This window comes from Styela clava, chromosome 13 (genome assembly GCF_964204865.1).
Source record: "Styela clava chromosome 13, kaStyClav1.hap1.2, whole genome shotgun sequence".
Taxonomy (NCBI): domain Eukaryota; kingdom Metazoa; phylum Chordata; class Ascidiacea; order Stolidobranchia; family Styelidae; genus Styela; species Styela clava.
Genome location: NC_135262.1, coordinates 11678604 through 11699464, shown reverse-complemented (window position 1 = coordinate 11699464; position 20861 = coordinate 11678604). Strand labels below are relative to the sequence as shown.

General features: G+C 32.4%; 1 protein-coding gene across 1 annotated transcript in view; it reads right to left on the bottom strand.

Annotated features, from left to right (window-relative positions):
• LOC120333388 (3'-5' exoribonuclease HELZ2-like) overlaps positions 1-15601 on the bottom strand; it is a 41564-nt gene extending 25963 nt beyond the window's left edge. Inside the window, exons 1-29 of the mRNA XM_039400800.2 lie at positions 15004-15601; positions 13283-13433; positions 12715-12854; positions 11800-11968; positions 11149-11250; positions 10839-10911; positions 10659-10745; positions 10239-10343; positions 9562-9728; positions 9288-9491; positions 8692-8805; positions 8226-8277; positions 7947-8041; positions 7130-7331; positions 6713-6909; positions 6504-6612; positions 6071-6256; positions 5571-5666; positions 5350-5456; positions 4785-4906; positions 4164-4297; positions 3970-4045; positions 3432-3640; positions 2846-2980; positions 2297-2407; positions 1518-1705; positions 906-1045; positions 282-376; positions 130-200 (exon numbers count right to left, since the gene is read on the bottom strand). Coding sequence (XP_039256734.2) covers positions 130-200; positions 282-376; positions 906-1045; positions 1518-1705; positions 2297-2407; positions 2846-2980; positions 3432-3640; positions 3970-4045; positions 4164-4297; positions 4785-4906; positions 5350-5456; positions 5571-5666; positions 6071-6256; positions 6504-6612; positions 6713-6909; positions 7130-7331; positions 7947-8041; positions 8226-8277; positions 8692-8805; positions 9288-9491; positions 9562-9728; positions 10239-10343; positions 10659-10745; positions 10839-10911; positions 11149-11250; positions 11800-11968; positions 12715-12854; positions 13283-13433; positions 15004-15130 — 3764 coding nt within the window. The 5' untranslated portion in view covers positions 15131-15601. The remainder of the gene's footprint in view (positions 1-129; positions 201-281; positions 377-905; positions 1046-1517; positions 1706-2296; positions 2408-2845; positions 2981-3431; positions 3641-3969; positions 4046-4163; positions 4298-4784; positions 4907-5349; positions 5457-5570; positions 5667-6070; positions 6257-6503; positions 6613-6712; positions 6910-7129; positions 7332-7946; positions 8042-8225; positions 8278-8691; positions 8806-9287; positions 9492-9561; positions 9729-10238; positions 10344-10658; positions 10746-10838; positions 10912-11148; positions 11251-11799; positions 11969-12714; positions 12855-13282; positions 13434-15003) is intronic.
• Between the last annotated feature and the right edge of the window lie 5260 nt (positions 15602-20861).

The window sequence follows — 20861 nt, the reverse complement described above, 5'->3', positions numbered from 1 at the left end:
TAGAATCTATCGATTATTTATGTTAAAACAAAATTTAGTCAAATTTGAAGTCGAAAACATTGCTACGTTCAACACTGTTTATGCGTAAATAAAAAAAATTTTCAAGTTAATGAAAAATAACAATAATACCTTTTTAACACTCCCATGACTTGACCAAATATTTTCTTTTCAGTTGCTCTAGTTGGTTTTGGGTCTAAAATCTGATGAAAATGAATATTCAACTTTTAAAAATAATTCCCATGCTGTAACTATTAAACAAAACATAAAAGTACTTATTTTACTTTTACAACAACTTCATCAAGATGAAAAGTTCTTCCAAGGTTGTTTTTGGAATTTATCTGGATTGCGGAATTTTCTTTCTCGAGGCCTGAAAATTCTGAAATAATACAAAAGCTGTTAATATAAGTCAAGATATCACACTGTACAGTTTTTCAATATTTTATCTCTTGAAAGAAAAAATTTGGCCTAGAATGATGTTTACCTGTTATTCATATATTTTTCGCTTTTCAAGAATTTGAATGATTTTTATCTGATTCTAATCTTTTTTGACAATTTTTTTGTAATATGTTGAGTTTGGACATTAATTTGTTTAATCACCGCTCAGTGACAAGTCAATAATACACTAGGCCTAAATGTCCACAGCGTTGGATGAGTAATTGAAGGCCAAGTTAACATTCAAGGTAAGGTACGAAAATAGCTAATCAGTCATTATTACAGATATGTGGATTAGAGATGTATCAGGAGCATTGGTTATGTAAAACCTGCAATTGAGTTCAGAGAGTTCAGCAATTTGCCTAAAAATAATCAACTCATAAAAACTTTGAAGCTGCAAGCCAATATAGAGAACAGTTATGCATGTCTCTAGTGCCTAACTGTCAAAATAACTTGTATATATATTTACATACCATCAATTTCTAATGCTTCTCCTGAAAACCAGTTGTTGATATGCAATCGGCATCTTTTGTATTGTTCAGGATATCTTGCTAGCATAACTTCCAATTCTTCCAAACTGTGTTTTGGAAAAATTGGCTTATGTTTTTCATGTCTAAAAAATAATTGAAGCTCCTAAACACATTGATATCTTAGAAATGAACTACCCGTATTCTTGTTTACTAATAACCCTTATATGACTTCTATCGCAAGAAATAATTTATAGAAAAAGTTTACAGCCCTGATATGAATCAAATTACAAAAATATGTTCACATCATATATAAAAAAACTATGCCCGTATTTATTCCAATTTCAAGTTTATCCCAAGAACTACCCACACAATAGTTTAATATCATTTTATATTATTGGTAAACAAATCATGTTTAAAAATAAATATATGTAAGAATTGTATTAGCAATCTCTACTTTATTCTTACAAAATTTCAAAAAGAATTACTACTTATAGATAAGTAAATATATTTCGACATCTACAGAAGGTTTAAACCAAGTCTAAATTGATAACTACCTACATATGCTTGTTTCACTCCACTAGTATTCAAAATATGCTAAAGTAAATTATTTTGTACATTTTCGATGGTTTCATGTGAATTTCATTTGGATCTTCATTGTCATCATAATCAGAATCGGTATCATAATTTAACATTTCTCGTCCTTGAGAATCAACTTCAACGTATAATTTGTTTGGATCGCAACCTGTTGCTTTTTGCAGCATGTCATTCAATATAGGATCATCATCTTCTTCTTCTTCTGATTCCTAGATGTATAAACGATAAAAATCAGCAATGAATAATATTAAAATTATATTGTGTGTTGGGTCATAATTGCAACTAACTTATATCCGTAAAGCCCGTAATACAATAACTATCTTTCGAAACTACCTTTCGAAACCGTCAGTTGGGGTTAAGCGAGACAAACTTTTAATCCTTCTTTATTGCCTATGCTCTATTGAATCCATATACGTATATTGCAAAAATGCTGTAATAGGAATAAAGAAGAAGGAACACGAATTCAAGAGTCTTGCTGCATACTAACACAAATGCATTTCTGTAACATTCAGTCTGACCAAGGTTAGACTTCGTCGGAAAAGCAGTTGAGAAATTTATTTATTGATACCACACCTTTACGCAATCAAATAAAAAGGGGAGGAATGCGAAGACCATACAAAGAGAAATCATTATGACAAGTATCACTTCATGTACATCTAAAATTTTGTTTACATTATTATTTATGTATTTTGTGGAAAATCAGGTAGTCAATGAACTGGTGTTATAATGCAATATACTATGCACTTCTGTTTATCAGTGTTGTATCAAAAATATTGTAACAAAATAGATTTTATTCTCACATCAGAATAGGAATCATCATAACTGCTCAAGCTCTGATCGCTATTTTCTTCTTCCAAATATTCCTCATCCAATTCTGTGGAGGGCTGTAATTCTGAATGTGATGACTGACTCTGTAAAAGTAACTGCAATGTTGATATTTCATTCTTGAAATAATTAATAAACAACTTTGCTCAATATAATAAATTAAACTTTTTAAAGAAATAACGTTTCCAATCAGTCTTCAGTGAGTGAACAACCTTATTTATTACAAAATTTTCTGTAATAGGGAAAATTGTTTGAATTTTGAATTATGTGTTAATATTAACAGACATGATAGTTGTGTTTAAACCACAAGTATCACTTGAGTATCTCACAATATCTAACAAGAGATAAAGTTTAGAATCAAGAATTTATCTTATGGAAGAAAATATAATGATTTATCTGGATGGTATCCCTACCATATTTTGTATATATTGCTAGATATAGACCATCCGGCCAGGGCGAGGAATTTCGCACAGTATCAATCCTCACAAGTTTCAAAGTAGCCATGTATGATATAATGCACTTACTGTATCATTTTGTAGATGGGAGGGTATGAATTCACTTGCAGTAGCTCTAAGATCGAGTTTAGCAAATTGAATTTCTTGTTTTATTGACTTCAAAGATATGTGTTGAGGATAAATTGTTTGAGAATTTTCACAGTGCTGAAAAGAATAAAAAAGCATTAGCTGTAATTTGTCAAGGATGACCCTATGAATGTAAAGATTGAATAATAGAAAAATTCGGAAAGAGCCTCAATATAATAACAAAAATAGAAGAGTTACAAATAACTGACACAAATCAAATTTGAGAGCAATATATAATACAAAGACATAATTTAAAATGTGTTACAAGATGGAAACTAAAATTAGGAGCAATTACTCGAATCACTGAAAGCTGCCTTAAAAATGGATAGCATAATAAAAAAAATGTTATCATTTGTGTGCGATAGTCTCAGTAGACTCACAAGTCTATAGCTTGCGCTCAGTTAAAGCCTTCGGTATCATAACTTGGTGTGTCTTCTGATGAAAAAATGAGGTGGGCCTGGGGAAGTTAATTATAAAGTGAAATATTTAAAAACAATCAAGAATCTTAAAAAATTTTAATCATTTTTACCTCAATATATGTTTTCCATTTTTTATCACAGTTACCAGTTGAACATAAAGTAACTGCATCTCCAACAGCAATGACAAGCGATTTTGCTCTTGTTAAAACAGTATTGAGAAGATTTCCGTCAGATAAAAATCCGAAATTCTTGCCAATACATGAAAGGCAAGTTACTCTTCTTAATACAGAACTGAGAATCACAACCTTGTACTGTAGAGCTAAAACGATTTCACAGATTCTTTAGTATTTTTTTCTGTTTTTAATAATTTATTTTTGGTCATGAAGTAGCATATGACACAATTTTTTAAAAATTTTGTTTGAGTGTTCAGGTTCTTCTTGTTAGAGATAATTAATTTGTTCCCATGTACCTTGAACCTATTGAGATATATCTTGTTCAATGAAATGTTTCCTCTGGTTTTGAAAAAAACTCGGACACCACAAGAAAATTATACCGACAGATTTGAGAAAACTTGCACTACCCAGAGTATCAAAATACCAAGTAAAGAACTAGTAAAATACAGCTCTACGCACGCAAAAAAATACCTACCCTGAAGATTTCTTGCATTATGTACAGTAACCGATCTGTATCCTTTCTTTCTCAACAAATCTCTCAACAGAGTAACCTAGAAACAAGATCAATGAAGAAAAGTACATAATTGAATGTCATATGAAAAGTATTCTATTCAAATGCCAATTTAAAAGGTGAAGAAGAATAAATATATAAATTATGTTGATACAGACTTGACTTGAGTAAGCAGTTGTAACAACAATCTCAGTTGGATCAACATGGTAGATGAGTTCTTCAATTTTCTGTAAAATTTGCTCAGCTTCTGATACATTAATGAAATCTCCAGAATCCAGAATTCTGCATTCACCTGAACATAACATGAAAGTGACTGAAAAAACATTTTTCAAATACGTGAATGAATTAGAATTAGAAAGAATCTGATACATTATGCTGAGTATTTGGTACATGTTTGCTATTGTCTTGTATTTTGTGGCAAGTAACTTTCAGTTGGGTATGACTTCCTTAACCATCCAATTCCATGCATTTAGAACAAATACCTTCTTAGCCATTCCCATACACAAAACTGGACTGATAAAAACTGTATGGAAGTTTGTCATGTAATTTAGCTATTCCATCATTTTTTATTTTCCTAGGTAAATATACAAAAAGATATAATGAATGAGCATGAAGATATATTAGATAACATCAACAAAAATATTGGTTGTCCTCAATTGTGTTAAAACAAATGCTAGAAGTTGAATAAACTTTTAGCATTTAGTACTCTTGGTAGTTAGAAGGGGATTATCAGACATCTGAAACATATTATGTTTTTGTTAAAAAAAAACTCAATATACCTTGAACATGTATAAACTGCACCGAACTGTATCCAGGAATGCATTGTACATTGCCAGTCTTTTTCAAAATACCTTTTTTATAAAACAACTCAGAAATAAGTTGCAAAATCCCATCAACACATCTGAGAATAATAAAATAGATATATATTCAACACAAGATAACTAATGAAAATCATTTTATCAATATTGCATCAAAATTCTGCATGAAATAATATTTTCATAAAATCAATCTCACAATGCAGTATAAACATTATTGCAATGCAGATTCAAAACGTTTAGAAATGCTGGACATGATCATGTGAAAAATGAATTTGACAGACAACCTGATAAATTTATTAATGTATTTTGGTGTGTACAAGACCCTTTACAAGCCTCACTGATATCTAATGATATGTGAGAAGCAACTAGTTTTTGATTATTTTAAGTCCTTCATATAAAAACATAACATATAAATAATTATCATTTTATCATAAAAATCATTTTCATAATAAAGATCAAAAAGTCACGAATAAAAGGAGATGAATTAGAGTTGTAAGTAACGTAAAGATTGTTCCTATTGGCTCACCGATAATTGTTGCAAAGAAGGATTCTATAATTTCTCAACGATTCAGAATATGCTTCATACATCCGCTCTAGTAAAGTTGGAATTCTTACTTTATCAGATAGAAACATCTGTCAAGACAGGATTTTTATTTGATATGTAATACTTATACACTATAAAATAGGTTTGAATGAATCAGATCCAAATGTAGCTAACAGGGTTTAGTTGATACAAAGAACACTTACTCTTTCATTTATTTGTCTATGATCTCCAGCGATAATTATCTTTGTATCTGTCACACTAGCAAGTGAGATTGGCATAATGACCTCTGGTTCCATAGCCTGCAAAATTATAGAATCAAATTATAATTACAAATTATAGAACTTGTATAGAAATCGTGGGGGTGATGAAAACTGATAAGATGGGGTTATCCCATGGCATACCACGGCCCCTTGTCTGGTTACGAGTCTATGGGTATGAAATTAGTCTGTTTTTGTTTCAGATGCATGGACCTGATGGTGGAGGAAGCTGTTACCACCCAGCTATCACATCAACCACCAGCAATCTTCTAGCTTATAATTATCCCCCATGACATTTGAACATGCAAACCCATGCACAGTAATCAGTGGTGTGATGGTAAGCGTATTCTCCATGCCAAACACGCTCGGTAAATAAAATTCGCTGCTATAAAACAGGGTAAATAACAACACTTTCTAAAATAAAAAGGTATACCAGTCTATTGTACCTGTGATGCCTCATCTAAAAATATATGAGTGAAAGCATTCCCATGTAGTCCAGTACCAAGTGGACCAAGTGCAGGTGATGTAGCAAATGTTGTGATTACAATTTTGTATTTACGAACTTCTGCAAGGGTTGGATAACGGAATGTATGGATATTTGTGAATAGGCAGAAATTCTTCACTTCTTTAACCTAAAAATAAGAATGAATATAAAATCTTTTTCATAAGAGCTCTATTATCACCTCATAAGTTTTATTATCAACAAATATTCAAATGTAGCCTTAGTGTATGGATAGATATTGCAACTCTCCTATCAGCAATTTATTTGTTATTAGCGTATCTTTAGATGAAAAGTTTGAAAAAGGAAATCCAGTTTTTATCATCCTTCCTGCTAAGATAATGATAAAATTCTGGATTGACCTATAACAAAAAATATACCAAAACTGTTCTTGAATCCCGTCCATGATACATCACACGTAAAATTTTATCTTTCCAAGCAAGCCAGCGAGGATCATGACATATATCTTTAATATACAGATCAGCAGCACTGAAAATTAGATTAGGAAATTTAAACCTTCCAAACCTCCGTGAATTTGAGACTATTAAGTTGTTATTTTAACAAAATATTGAAATAAAAAATATCTCACCCATTTGAATGTGTGCAAAGAAGTATCCTCGAATCAGTGCCGTTACACTCCAAGATATTCAAAATTACATTTCTGATAGTGTGTGTTTTTCCGGTTCCAAAAGGTCCAGCAACAACAAGTGGTGGATAGCTTTTATTGTCTTGTGCATCAAACCGACTGTTTAGTTTCATACTGAGAATTCCTTGAAGGACACTATTCTAAAAAATAATGACAATACATTTTGAAAACAATCTAGGAATTTCTTTTCAATAGTAGACAAAACAAGGGTAATCAATGAGTCATCCAATCAGAAAAAAAAATTATTTTCAAATTAAACTCAGATTTATGGAAAAAAACATCGAAAATAATTGAAAAAAAGTTGACATAAATATTTATATTCATAGAAAAAACAATCAAAAGTTATCCAATATCACAAACCTGATTTTCATCCAATTCATGCACTTCACTTGTAGATTGTTTCAATCTTGCATATGCTTTTTTTAGTGGGCAAATAAGATTCATTCTGGGACCCAAGTTATCTATTGCAAAATGCCTTAGACAAAAAATACTCCTGTTCAATTTGAACTGAACAATCATAGTTCTTTTGTCACCGGAACTCAGTTTGAGTTCTCTGACACATCTTCAAAAATGAAAAAAAGTTTATTAGCAGAGATTCTACAATTCAAATTATTTTTGTTTGGAAAAAAGAATTTTTAGAATTAGGATTCACATATTTATTCCATGGGAGAAGAAAGCCCATATCGCGGCTTATCTCAAGGTGACAACGGCCTCTTGTCTGGTTACCAGTCCTTGTTGGGTATGGGATTACTTAGCCAGTTATTTTCTTTTGAGATGCACGGACTTGGAAGCCTTAACCGACCAGTGGTTACATGAACCACCCTACGACAGCGAGGAGTCTGAAAAACCCCTCGCACATAATTATCCCCAGCAGGATTCAAACCTGTGAACCCATGCAAGGAAATCAGAAGTGCTGTGGCAAGCGAATTCTTAATGCCTAGAAAGATGCGCCAAACCGCCTAGCCTTTTCAGAAAAAATACTTATATACTTATATCTTTTGAATATTAAAGGTGCAGCAATCCCTGTGAGTATTCCAAGCAATTGGTATTTGTGACTAATAAACACACATATGTGCACATGCACAAAATTTTATAACACAGAATATCCAACGCAATGCACACAACCGCAACAATATACATACACAAAAAAAATAATTATTGAATAGTATTTACAAACCTCTCAGACAAATAAATGTAAATGATGTTTTTCTCCCACATTTTGATCTTGCACTCATATGCTATAGCAGAGATTTCTTTCATACCAATGAGAACCTGGATTGATAATAATCGTCATAAAATGCAAAAAAGGAACATTAAACAAAGTGCTTTCTGCCTTCCTGGCTTTATATACTATATATATTCCATTTCAGTTATTGAATTGAATTCTATACTATTGAATCTTACGGTAAAAGTCTTGGCAATTAATTGAATAATTGGTCAACTAAAATTAATTTACCTTTGAACAGCTATCTCTAATTAACCCTCCTTCGTCAGAATCAGCTGAAAGTCTGCAGGCAAAAAAGGTACAAAACTTCAGATATTAGCCATATATAAATAACACTAATATTATCAATTCATATTTATATAAAGTGATCGTTGTGACAAACCTCTCTAATTGAGATCCATTAGAACATTGAAAATTCACACATTTCAGAAACAGTAACATAAAATGCAATTGTTTAGCAATTGGTATAATATTCAACACAAAAAAATCAATGTCATTCTAACCTTGACTGGCACATGCTTTACAAAGATTGTATGTATAGAATCAATATGAAATAAATCGGTAAAATTTTAACCAACAAAAGCATAAAAAGCTACAACATTTTTGACCTGAAGTAACAGAAAAGTCAAAGTATATAACACACAACTTGCTTTCATTGTTTTACCAGTTTCATTTGGCAGAAAGGCAATAATATTACCTGACAGGACTAGAGAATTGAGCAAACAGTTGTTTTGAATTTCTTGATCCTATAAAATCCCCACTTTGAAGAAACACATGATTTGAAAATACCAGCTCAGATTCAATATTCAATCTGTTGAAAAAAATTTCTATAGATATTACAGATAAACACTAATTTTTGTAACTGCAGTTAGGAACTCAATTAAAAGAATTAAGTGAATAAGTATTTCAGGATTTATTAATAATTCTTGGTAATTCGTAAAGTCACTAGTAACCTACAGCTTTCTCTACCAACTTTGTTTATTCATTATGAATGAATAACAGATTAACCAGTATGACACCTCAATTCCTCTACCTCAGAAGAATTCATATTTGTTATATTTAGTGAAGATGCGTTCCCAAAATTCCCATTTTTATTATATAGTTATAGCCTTTAAAATAGCTTTCTTTTTTTCGGGAAGTACTAATATTCTACTTTATTATTTCAGCATAGATTAATAATCATAATATATATCATTTTTTCGACCAACAAAATTTTGTATATTGATTTGTAGAATAAATCAGCTATATTTCTGATCTGGTGTTGGCTATTTTTGATCTATCATATTATTTTACCCTGTAAGTACAGACTGCCTTGCAGCTTCTTCTTTATACAAAAAATTGTGCATTTGATATGCATAGTTTTCTGGTGTTAAGTCATCTAGACAAATATCATCCAGTTTTTCTGCCTTTGGTATTTTGTATTTGTTTTGCAATTCTTTTATATTGTTTTCATATTGCACCTCACTTAAGACCTCTTCGGGATACTCAATGACAACTCTGAAAATGTTCAATGATTTTAAAATATCATGAAATATAAACAGAAACAGAGTGTTTTTATAACAAATACCTGTTAACACTCCAATCTTGATTCAAAACTTCAATTTGTGGTGTTTGTATGCCAGAACATGCTACAGTGACATTTATATTAAGAATTCGCAACGGTGATGATGGCCCAACATCAAACACCAAAGTTCCACTATATTCTCCATATATTCCAGGATTTTCAAACTGAACCTGTTAATTAACCAAACAAAAAATGGTTGATGATGACATGACCCTAATACAACCTTCTATTGGATATTTTTCTACTTTGTCTTTTTTCATGTACATGTTTCTAGATACATGTTACTTAAGTCGACAAGTCAGAGAAAATGTTAAATAAGTGATACTTTTGGTCTGGTGTACATAGTGATAAGTTTGCAATCCCAAAAGATTAAACTAAAATAAAGTATGGTCTAAGGTTGCGAGATTGAAGGGTCACAAAAAATTTTGAGGAGACCTTGCAGGCCGCAGTTGGAAAAACCTAAAAGTGATCAAAACACTGCAAATGTAGATACTTTGAATATTTTATTGAATGAGAGTTTACCTTTTTAATCAGGCTATTGTTATATTGCATCGGTGGCATTTTTATTATTTATTTTAGGGAAGATATATAAAGCAAAACAATGTATTGTTCGGCCCCGTATGTGGCTCACTTGACACAGTTTGGATCACCCTGACCGTCTGACGCATACAATTACTTACATCAAATGCAGTGGTATTGCTGCTGATTTCTACATGCTGAGTATAAACTTTTGCAGCTGAATATTTCAATTTAAAAACTGGTTGCAAAAAAGCAGCATATTCAATCTGAAAAATGAACTGGAAATGGTAAATATGATATAATGCAAGTTTAAAGACTAACATTTTTTTTCTGCTATAGAACGAAATGGTTCAGCTTTTTACTTTGAAGAATTTCCTTTTACAAAGTTGTTAGACTGACAGCAATCACTTAAATACAACCAAGTCCAATGTCAACCAATATATACCAACTTGCCCATATTGGTTATAGCTTTTAATGCTGCAGTTGTCATCCTGTGACTCCTCTGAGAGAAATATATAATTTTTTAAATATAGACTTACAATCTTCCGTTTGAAGACTTCATAAACTAAAACAAAAAATACCTTTGAATTATTAGATATACGAAATTTCCAGTTAGCGGTTCTGTCATCGATATGAATGGTTTTCTTCTCAAGTATTGCATCAAGTTCCTTCAAAAATAAAACAACAAATATTTAAGAGTTATATACTAGGACAAAATGTCACAGCACCATCCTACAGATAATTGCAATCCGTTTACTGACCTGAAGTTGCTGCTTTTGAGTTCTTTTAATGAGTTCATCAATGTAATTACTTGCTGAAGTATTTTCTGAAAAACTTTATACAAATACCTGTAAATCCTACCTGTACCACTGTGTCACCAAAATAAAAATGCGATGAAAGCTTATTTTCTATATTTTATACCAACTACTCAAAATTCTCAATTCTTTAACCACTCAATGAAGCCACAGACCCAAACCGCATAATACTGCTGTTATGAATTAGCACTAACAGTAACGAAATCGAATTTGATACTCTAATTCCATAGCATAGAATCTATTTAGTCTATTTTACCAGTTTCTTGCTGCAACGATATTTCTTCTCATTCTCCATTCTTCTAATTCCAGATTACTGTGAGCAAACTCACAACTCAAATACCCATGATGATCATTTTCCCTGAACATGTCAAACATAAAGTAAAAAATAAAATATGGAAAATGGCATTCTAAGTGTAGATGTGAATTCATCATATTAATTATATTTTTGTAAAAATCATAAGCACGATGATCCCACAGATTGTAAGAGAAATAAATGAACTCAATACTAAAAGAGTATCAGAATATTGTATATAATGAATATATCAATAAGAAGCAATGAGTCGAATGAGTCGCTTTAAAAGTAAATCAGCTTTGATAGGCCACAGGTAACCTAAAGCAATATATAAGACAGTAAAATAAAAAAAAGTTCCACTTGCATGTTGTGCTTATGTTTGCATATTAATAAACTTGGCCCTTCTGGCCCTTTCTGATTGAGGTATGACTATGATCAGAATGCTTGTCTAAATTCTCATTCAAACCAAAAATGTGACACTTTCCATGAAAATAAATTATATATATATATATACTATTTGAAGTACCGGTAGGTATTTTTTTAAGACGCACAATAAAACTGCTAAATTCGACGAGATTCATCACTCATGTTGACAATTACAGTACTGCCACTCACTTTGCACATATTTTTACATCGAAAGACTCTGGAAAATCCTTATATTTCCAAACAATATACTTTCTTTTTATTTTTTGCATATGAGTATGGAGCTGTGATTCCAAATGAGTTGAGTAGCTTGCATAGTCATCAAAGTTACAAGAACAGTGGAAACAATGATATTGAATATCTGCAATGAAATACCCATATTTGAATTCACAAAATACTAAAACTAATTTTCTAGAACTGTATTAAAAAATTTCAAGTAAAAATATCAGTATAAGACAAGGTGTTATAATGCAAGTTTGCAACAACGATATTGAAATTCGTATTTTGAAAAAAAAAACTTCAATATTAATTCAATTTTATCTGACCAAGAAAAAGTTTAACGACATAATATCTTAGCAAATATCCAGAATTGTTCCAATTCTGATATGTACAATGGCTGCTATTACTGAGTTTACTAACTTATGGGTTAATTTTAACCATAGCAATTATTAAATGATAATTAGAACATTTATGATAATTTATGCTACTCAAATGCAAAACTATTTGGAAATGTGAAATTCGAAATAGATTCTTTGGATTGTCTGTGTTAGTTTTATTGGTTCCAGTAAATACTAGAAGAATAAACATCCCGTACTATTCAGTACTTGAATTCCTAAAAAGACAGATATTGATGATACATGTAACAGAATAAAATTTTCGAATTAATTGAAGGAGAGAGAAAAAGCGGAAAAGAGAGCTTATTCCTGCCTCGCAACTTGTCTCTCAGTTGCCAGTGTATCCTGGATATAGCGATAGTTATCCAATTATTTGTTCCAAATGTATGCACTCCGCGATACCAGTCCAGCAATGTTGCCAGCCCCAAAGTTTATATTGATGCAACCGCAAAGCAGGGTATCAATATATTATCTACATTTAGGTACAGCTCACTTTTTGTTCGAGCACATTTCTTCTTTGAATGTTGTGATAAAGTATTTCGAGTTATTCTACATGATTCCAAAATCCATATTTTCATCTCTAAATATGTATGAACAAATCTGCAGGCTTGTTGATCACATGAGTTTCTTTGGCTAAAGGATAGGATAAGATTTAAATTTTTATCCCAGGGAGAGGAAATCTGATAAGACAGCTCAAGCATTTCGCAAACCAAAGACCCTCTAAGTTACCAGTCCATGTCGGGTGTATTAATGTTTTTTATTTGATTTTCACAGTTCATTAAAACAATGTAAATTAGCCTTGAAATGAAGATGGAATACACACACGCATAAGGCTTGATGAATTACAAAGCAAACGCGTAATGTATAGTCATGAGTCATGACTAATTAAAATGGTTTGTTGTGTAGGTCCAAATTTACTGTACAAAATCTGTTGTTTTTAATAAAAAATGATTCATGTTGAGCAGATAGGACAATGATGAATCATATCTCGAAGCTGTGTGAATATTGCTCTTAGTCAGTTAGTTTTTTATTGATAATGAAATACAATTTCTTAATCTTACTTGCAATATCTGTTTGCTTTAGGATGTTTTGACATTCTTTTACGTATGGTTTGATATTCATAAAATATGGAATCCTTTTTATTGGTTGATTTAGTTTCATACACCAGAATTATTTTGTCGCCATCACAGTGGGGACAATGAGAACCACGACCTAAATAAAATACAAATAATGCAAGTAATTTAGAGTCTTTTAAAAGTAAAATAAAATTATTTATATATTTGTATCAGTGGTAATTCCAAATGAACAGATTAATGTCATTTCAGTCAATGAAACAGCTTAGAAATAATAAATTTACAATAGCGCATATTCTTGGAATTAACTCAGGTATTGATTATCAACTCAGGTATTGACTCAGGTATTACCTCAGGTATTGGAATTAACTCAGGTATTGACTCAGGTATTGAAATTTTATTAACAAAGATGCACGACCATCATTAATAATGAATGAATGATCAATGACAGATAAAGGGGGTGAACAGAAAACAAATTCAGAAAAAAAGATTAAAATTGAAATAGAGGAAGCTCATAAAAAAAACTCATAGAAAACTATAATTAGAATAAATAATATGTTCATTTACATAATTCTTAGTAACCTATAAGGTGGCAAATTTTACAATCATTGGAAAAATAAAAAACAAATATCCTAATTTATTGAAGAATTTAACAATCTTTCTGAGTAAGCATATTGGAAGCATCAATAACAAGGAAGCAATCAATTGAATGAGTCAAGTTCTGCTTTTTTATTATACTTTAATACTTTTTTAATATATATTAACTGATTTGTTTTTCACCTCAGTCATAATAGTTAGTCATTATCATTCATATTTTTAAAAACTTTTTTGACTCATGTCTATAGAAAACAAATTCAGAAAAAAAATTTAAAATTGAAGTGGACAAAGCTCATAAAAAAACTTATAGAAAACTATAATTAGAATAAATAATATGTTCATTAACATAATTCTTAGTAACCTATATGGTGGCAAATTTTACAATCATTGGAAAAATAAAAAACAATAATCCTAATTTATTGAAGAATTTAACAATCTTTCTGAGTAAGCATATTGGGAACATCATTAACAAGGAAGCAATCAACTGAATGAGTCAAATTCTGCTTTTTTATTATACCTTAATACTTTTTTATTATATATTAACTGATTTGTTTTTCACCTCAGTCATAATAGTTAGTCATTATCATTCATATTTTTAAAAACTTTTTTGACTCATGTCTATGTAATGCATAATTAAATGAGCAATGATTGGAGGCCTCTAGAAGAAAAATCAATTTTAATATGCATGTATTTTTATAGTTACCAATCAAAATAAAATGCCATGGAATGTATGAAAAAATATTATTATGTTTATTTCAGGGCTTTGTTGTCAGAGTAGTATATTGGATTTCTCGAAGGTTGTAAGTCTAAATATTATACTCTTCCTAAAGTTGACAACATTTGATGGTGCAATCCAACCTTTTTTCAAATCCTAAGTGCGTAAAATTTTGAATGACTATGAAAATTTTCTTTAAACTCCGAAGCTTTGATTTATATTCTACATCTCAAAATACAACAATTAAGAATGGCATAGCAATATAATTTCTTTCTACAGTAAGAGCCCACACAAATATTGTGCATAATATAATATTCTTTCAATAGAGGTTCGAGCTATCTAAATAGAAACTGTTTACGGTATTTTGTCCACGTGAAAAGATTCAATATTAACTCACTTTTATCTATTTCTGCGATAATTTGAGGATCCAGTTTGAAACAATCTTCACAAACTTCAAGAAAGTTTCCTTGACAATCATTCAATACCTTCTGTAGTGATCTCTCGCCTCTTCTTCTAGCCATCATGCAGCAATGTGGTGTCTATCACGTAAAAACTAAACGCTAACATTAATCATCGTGTTTTACAATCTATGATTACGATAAAATGCATATTAATTCGGCAAAACACTACACAATATAGTGATTTGGGTTATCGTTTTCTTCGCTTAATTAAGATGGAACAGTCAGTTCATATAGGCTGAATAAACATAGTAGATCTTTCCGCACTAGTGAAGGTGCGTCTATGGCCATATTCAAAAGAAGTCATGGAACATTTCTTCCAAAACATAATGTTATTACCACGATGGGCAGGCGTACAATAATACATACAAAGCAATGGAATATTTAGAGTAAATACGATCGATTAATGCAATCGGCAAAATCTGCCAGTATTGAGAAGGACATTTCAATACATTTAAAAAACTACCCTATGTTTTCCTACATATCAATTTGTGAAATAATTGTAGAGTCATCCTCAGAGTGAAATTACGAAACGGCCTTGTGAAAAAAATTTTTTTTTAGCATTCACAAAAATTACCCTCAAACTGTATAATTTGTGTGCCAAGCCGTACATTTTCGTCTACAAAATTACGTATATTTACCCTATCCAATATCCTTTTCCCGCACCACGCTTTCGAATTTTATTTTGTGATAGCATGCGAAAACACCTACAAAATAAATGTCCTTATAACATATTGCCTGATGCGTTTGTACTGTTGCTTGTCCGTCTGGACCATCTTCGTCTATGCAGTACTGTGACTGGCGTCAATGACTGGCGTATCGTTTCCCGCTTTGTGCAATTGATTCACAGTTGACAACAAAGGTCAACAGAGGTAATTCAATTTCACGAATATCACGCTGTATGATGTAGCTCAATTTCTAAATGATAGTCTGATTAGAACATAGTGAAAATCGTATGCAATACAGTGTTAAACATATCGTATATAGTGAATATTGCTTAAATAGAAAATATTAAACATAAATGATATGAGCAACTTATATAGATATACACACACACACGCGGGACCGATCAATTATATTCTTTCGGGGATTCAAGGTCCGCGATAGATAGAAATTATGAAGTAAATTGTTATCATAGCTAGTGAACCAAAGCGGCCATACCTAAATTATCAGGCTACCACGATTTCCAAGATCAGAAATTGACTTAATACAACCAACGGTTGCATGAGTAAACACAAAAACAATATATAAATAGATGCGTCGAAACCAGACAGCGCAGAAAACCCCAATGCCGTCTAATTGAACTAGATATGAGAAATTATACATTGGGTTTATCAAACTAAATAAAGCATAACGGTAAAAGATTACGTCATCCAGCTTGCCTGCCCACGAGCAGAAATAATTTGCTTTACACTTAATAAAAAATACCAACGCCCTCATTACTATGGAATACGGTATATCATGCCCACGTTACTGCTGGAGTTGACTATCGTGCAATGATATGTAGTAAGATATCGATGTTATATTAGTTATATATTAGTTACTTAGTTATATATTATAAGATATATTAGTCAATATATATTTCAAAATACGATCATAATACGATATACAACGTTTGAAGATGCAACTAGCTGTTAATGGATTTGAATCGCTGAGTATCCGAAATAATAACATAATTACATAAAATACTGCATGTGAATCGAAATCAAGCGGGTAAATTTTTTTTCTCTATAGCAATAAGTTTGTATGAAAGGACTACGTTCGCCGAGGTCTTTCATGAGCTATAGTTATTTGGTATACGACACTTATTCTACCTTTTGCTCAGAACTAGGCCTTGTACCAGTCATTGACATCTAACTATATGCAAGAAGCTACTTATTATTTGAAAGTACCGTAATAACTCCGATGTGGCATTACCTACTCAATTTATTACACATAAAGAAGGGCAATGAGATATGGGCCCGAGATGTGCAATCTGAGTTGCTGAAAAGTTAAGTCTAAATGGTTTTTATTTTGCGTAAAACTTGAATGAAAATCTTACAATTCAGATCAATTTACGGAATAAATGTTTCTGTGGGTTGCCGAATATTTTCAATGAATACCAAATATTCGAATAGCGGATAGTATTAATCTACAGCCGGAAGTGAAAATACGCTTTGTGTCGATATTTCTTTCTTACAAAAAGTACTTTAGGCGAGGAAGTCGTTGAAAACCAAAGGCTTCGGATATTCGCGAAGACGATGTTGACTTTCTTCAGCTTGTATTTTTTTTATTACGCCTGTGGCATTTTCGCTTAAAATAAAAGTTCCACGAAGTCACCGGTAACGTGGCCAGCCTGCCATTGATGTACCACTGTTACCTTTCCCTGTTGATCAAATCAATAATGGCATCTTCACGTAGCCAAGATATTTTTCATATAATATCTAGCTACCTGGTTTGCTGCCTTTGAATTTACGAAACGACACATGAAAAGTTAAATCAGACCGGTGAAATCGAAATAAAATTCGAGTCTGGGTCGTGAAAATTATCGACACCGACTCCAGCTCCGATTTTTTTTTAAATCGAATTTTCATATCAAAATCATTGGTATGGTAAGCCTCAGTAAACACCATTGAAATTATGAAATTCCAACTTCGACGAATTAAAAATTCGAATCCAACTGCCGACTCCGTGCAGTTTAAAAATTGGGCTCTAGTGGATAGGATAGGATTTACATATTTATCCTGGGAGAAATGAAAGACAATAAGACGGCTTAATCAATAATATGGCGAACCACGGCCTCTCGTCCGGATACCACCTCATATCATTAGTTAGCCAGGTATTTGTTTTCAGATGCATGGACTTGATGGCGGAGGGATCCGTGGTGAAAACATGCCCATAACCGACTTCACATTCCTCGTGGACATTCATCTGGTGATGGTGCGCATTAGTCTTAGTAAGAAATTAAAACGATATCATTGGCATTACATGTAAAACTATATCCATATATACTCGATTTTCACGTCTCATGCTGTTGTCGACAGCCGTGAGAAAACTCCCATATGGGATCGGGTCGTTTGATACCGACTTCTGTTTCACTCAGCTTCGCATAGTTCGCGTGTCATCATTTATCCGAATAGTTAAATGCCATTCAAGAACTTTAATATTCGATTCAATATTCATATATTTTGGCTTTCCGTAACTCGATTCACACAAATAATCACACCTTTGATGTTGCTTGTTTGTGGATAATTTTGAGAAGTCTTGCGAAAATATATGGCGACAAAAATTTATCTTTGCATTAATTGTATTCACAGTTGACTACACATGAGAGAAATATGTGCTTCTGTCAGTAAGGGGATACTAAATTTCAAAAGCAGTTTCTCATTTGTATCGATCTTACTAAAAGATTCTCTCATTTCAGAAAATGTATTATGTTCCAACGCTCATATGCCACGTTAACATTCTTCACATCAATTTGAATACACAAATTTTGAAATGGAAAATGAATCGATCGTTGGCAGGTGCGGTGCATTTTGCACATTCGTTATCATCGTCTAACACAGACATGGGCAAAGTATGGCTCACGGGCCAAATCCGGCCCATCGGGTAATTTAATCTGGTCCGCCTGATGCTGCCACAATCAAATAGAAATCGAATTCTGATGTTTCAGCTAAAAATAGCTCAAGAAATTTGTTGAGATTGTGGTTGAATTCAGTTTTGGCACGAGGCATATTGTTTTCCACCTCTGCTTTGTAACACTGTAAATATTGTTTATAAAATGTTACTGTATACGTCAGACTTACATGGCCCGCTAGTACAGGTGGGCAAAATTTTTGGCCCTCGGTTCAAAAACCTTGCCCACGTTAGATTCTAACGTCTAGAACAAACTAATCATGAATGGGTATCACGGTATTGCAAGAAGGGGTTCACGCAAACCAACTGAAATTGGAATCCTGATATCGGTAATATTTCTCCATTCGCAATTAAAATTCACAATTACTACTTTGCCGCAACAGCCAATTGCAACAACGCGAAACATAATTCAATACCTTTTTTGACATTGCTACCTAAACAACATGGTGATGTTGCAATTAGTTGTGAACAATAAGGAAGTACAACGGCGCCATAAGCTATTGCGTGAATTCTAGGTAATTTTCAGAAATGGCGCCGAATGCTCATTTTAAAACACACACCAGCACAGCCGCGGGTTGTAAACCTAACTTGTATTCGCAATGAAAAGCTCGATGAATTTTTTTTTCTTTTTGAAATGTTAACCCTTTATTCATGTCATCATTTATTCCAATGCCAAACTAAAATATACTCAAAATTCGTAACATTCCTCATTCCGTTAATCTCGAAAACAAGTCGTATATTTACAGTTGCGACTGTTAAATCCCTTTAATTTATTTAGTGATATGATTTCGATTGGCTTCAGTTGTTGCTCCTAAAAATGTATAAATTGAACCAAGCATCCCATGAAAAATTTATGACGGCATCGATGACCATTTCCCCACGCGATATTTTTGCGTCCTAATTCGTCACATTGAGATAGTTACTCATTATTTCATTCAGCAAAATTCTAATATGCACCTCGATATATATTACGAAAATCCTCCAGAAACATTAAATCCAGTTTGCCTCGCGCTGCACTCAACCTTGCCATCTCGACTAAAAGATATTTCATTCAGTAGAAAGCGTGTTTCGTCACAGTCACGGCTTGTTGAATACGTCTCGCTAGCGAAAACAATGACTGCATTCGCACTTATTTCCTGAAAACGGATAAAGGACTACAGAAAGGGTAACAGTAACAGTGAGGTATAGAATTCCCTATTCTAAACACGTTGTGCGATCAAAGTTTAACGAGTCAACGTAAGGAAAATATTTACGCGATAGCTATAATTGGGAAAAATTTATGAAGTTGGCTTCTGCATGCAGTAAAACTCTTGTCATGAGTGTTATAAATACGCTTGTCTCCTAACTTTCGATTCGCATGCATGATCTCCATGGCTCAAATCCGCGTCATATCATCACATGCAATTATATCGCTGGTCTTTACACCTGTTTTCAGAGAGCATTAACGACCGGCGCTGAACAAACAAGTTACATACAAGCGGCGCATTGACAAGAATTATAAAAGGCGTCACTGTTTTTACCAGTAACTTTGTTTGAGGATTCAATTGGTGTAATGTAGGCTAATAACTACGAATTGGTCAATTTATTCTAAGGTTAGCATTAACATGACACGCTTTACATAAATCTAATACATAATTTTTTTAAAGGCCAAATATAACGCTAGTTGTCAGCTGCGGTACACGTATCCCATTTGCTGAGCCATCTAATCTCCCGCTTAGCAAGCAGACATGAAATGTTAGTGAGATGATCCATAAGATGTCACACTAGCGGCGCTGCCCGTGTTCTGAAAACATCAATGACGGCTTCATTGTGTATCACACATTTCAGGAACAAGTTCGCGCAAACCCCCTTAATAGCACGACTGCTTGTGCCATACAATAAAATTACTTTGGCGGCGTTTTATTGTTATTAAACTTTAAAATGAATACATGAATCCCGGAATTAAAATGATAACACGAACATTTAGCGAACTTGTTCGTAGAAAAACCTATTCATTTCAAAGTTTAGTAATGTATATATATAACTATCAGTAGGAATTTGTTCAAAAAGAATTGTTTTAAAACAATTTGCCTGTTTTGTTTAAAATGGCTGTACTACTTGATTTTTTGTATTAAATAGGTTGAAGAAAAATGGACCTTCCCAAGCTGTAGTTCAGTGGTTGGCGCAGTAAGACGCAACCGAA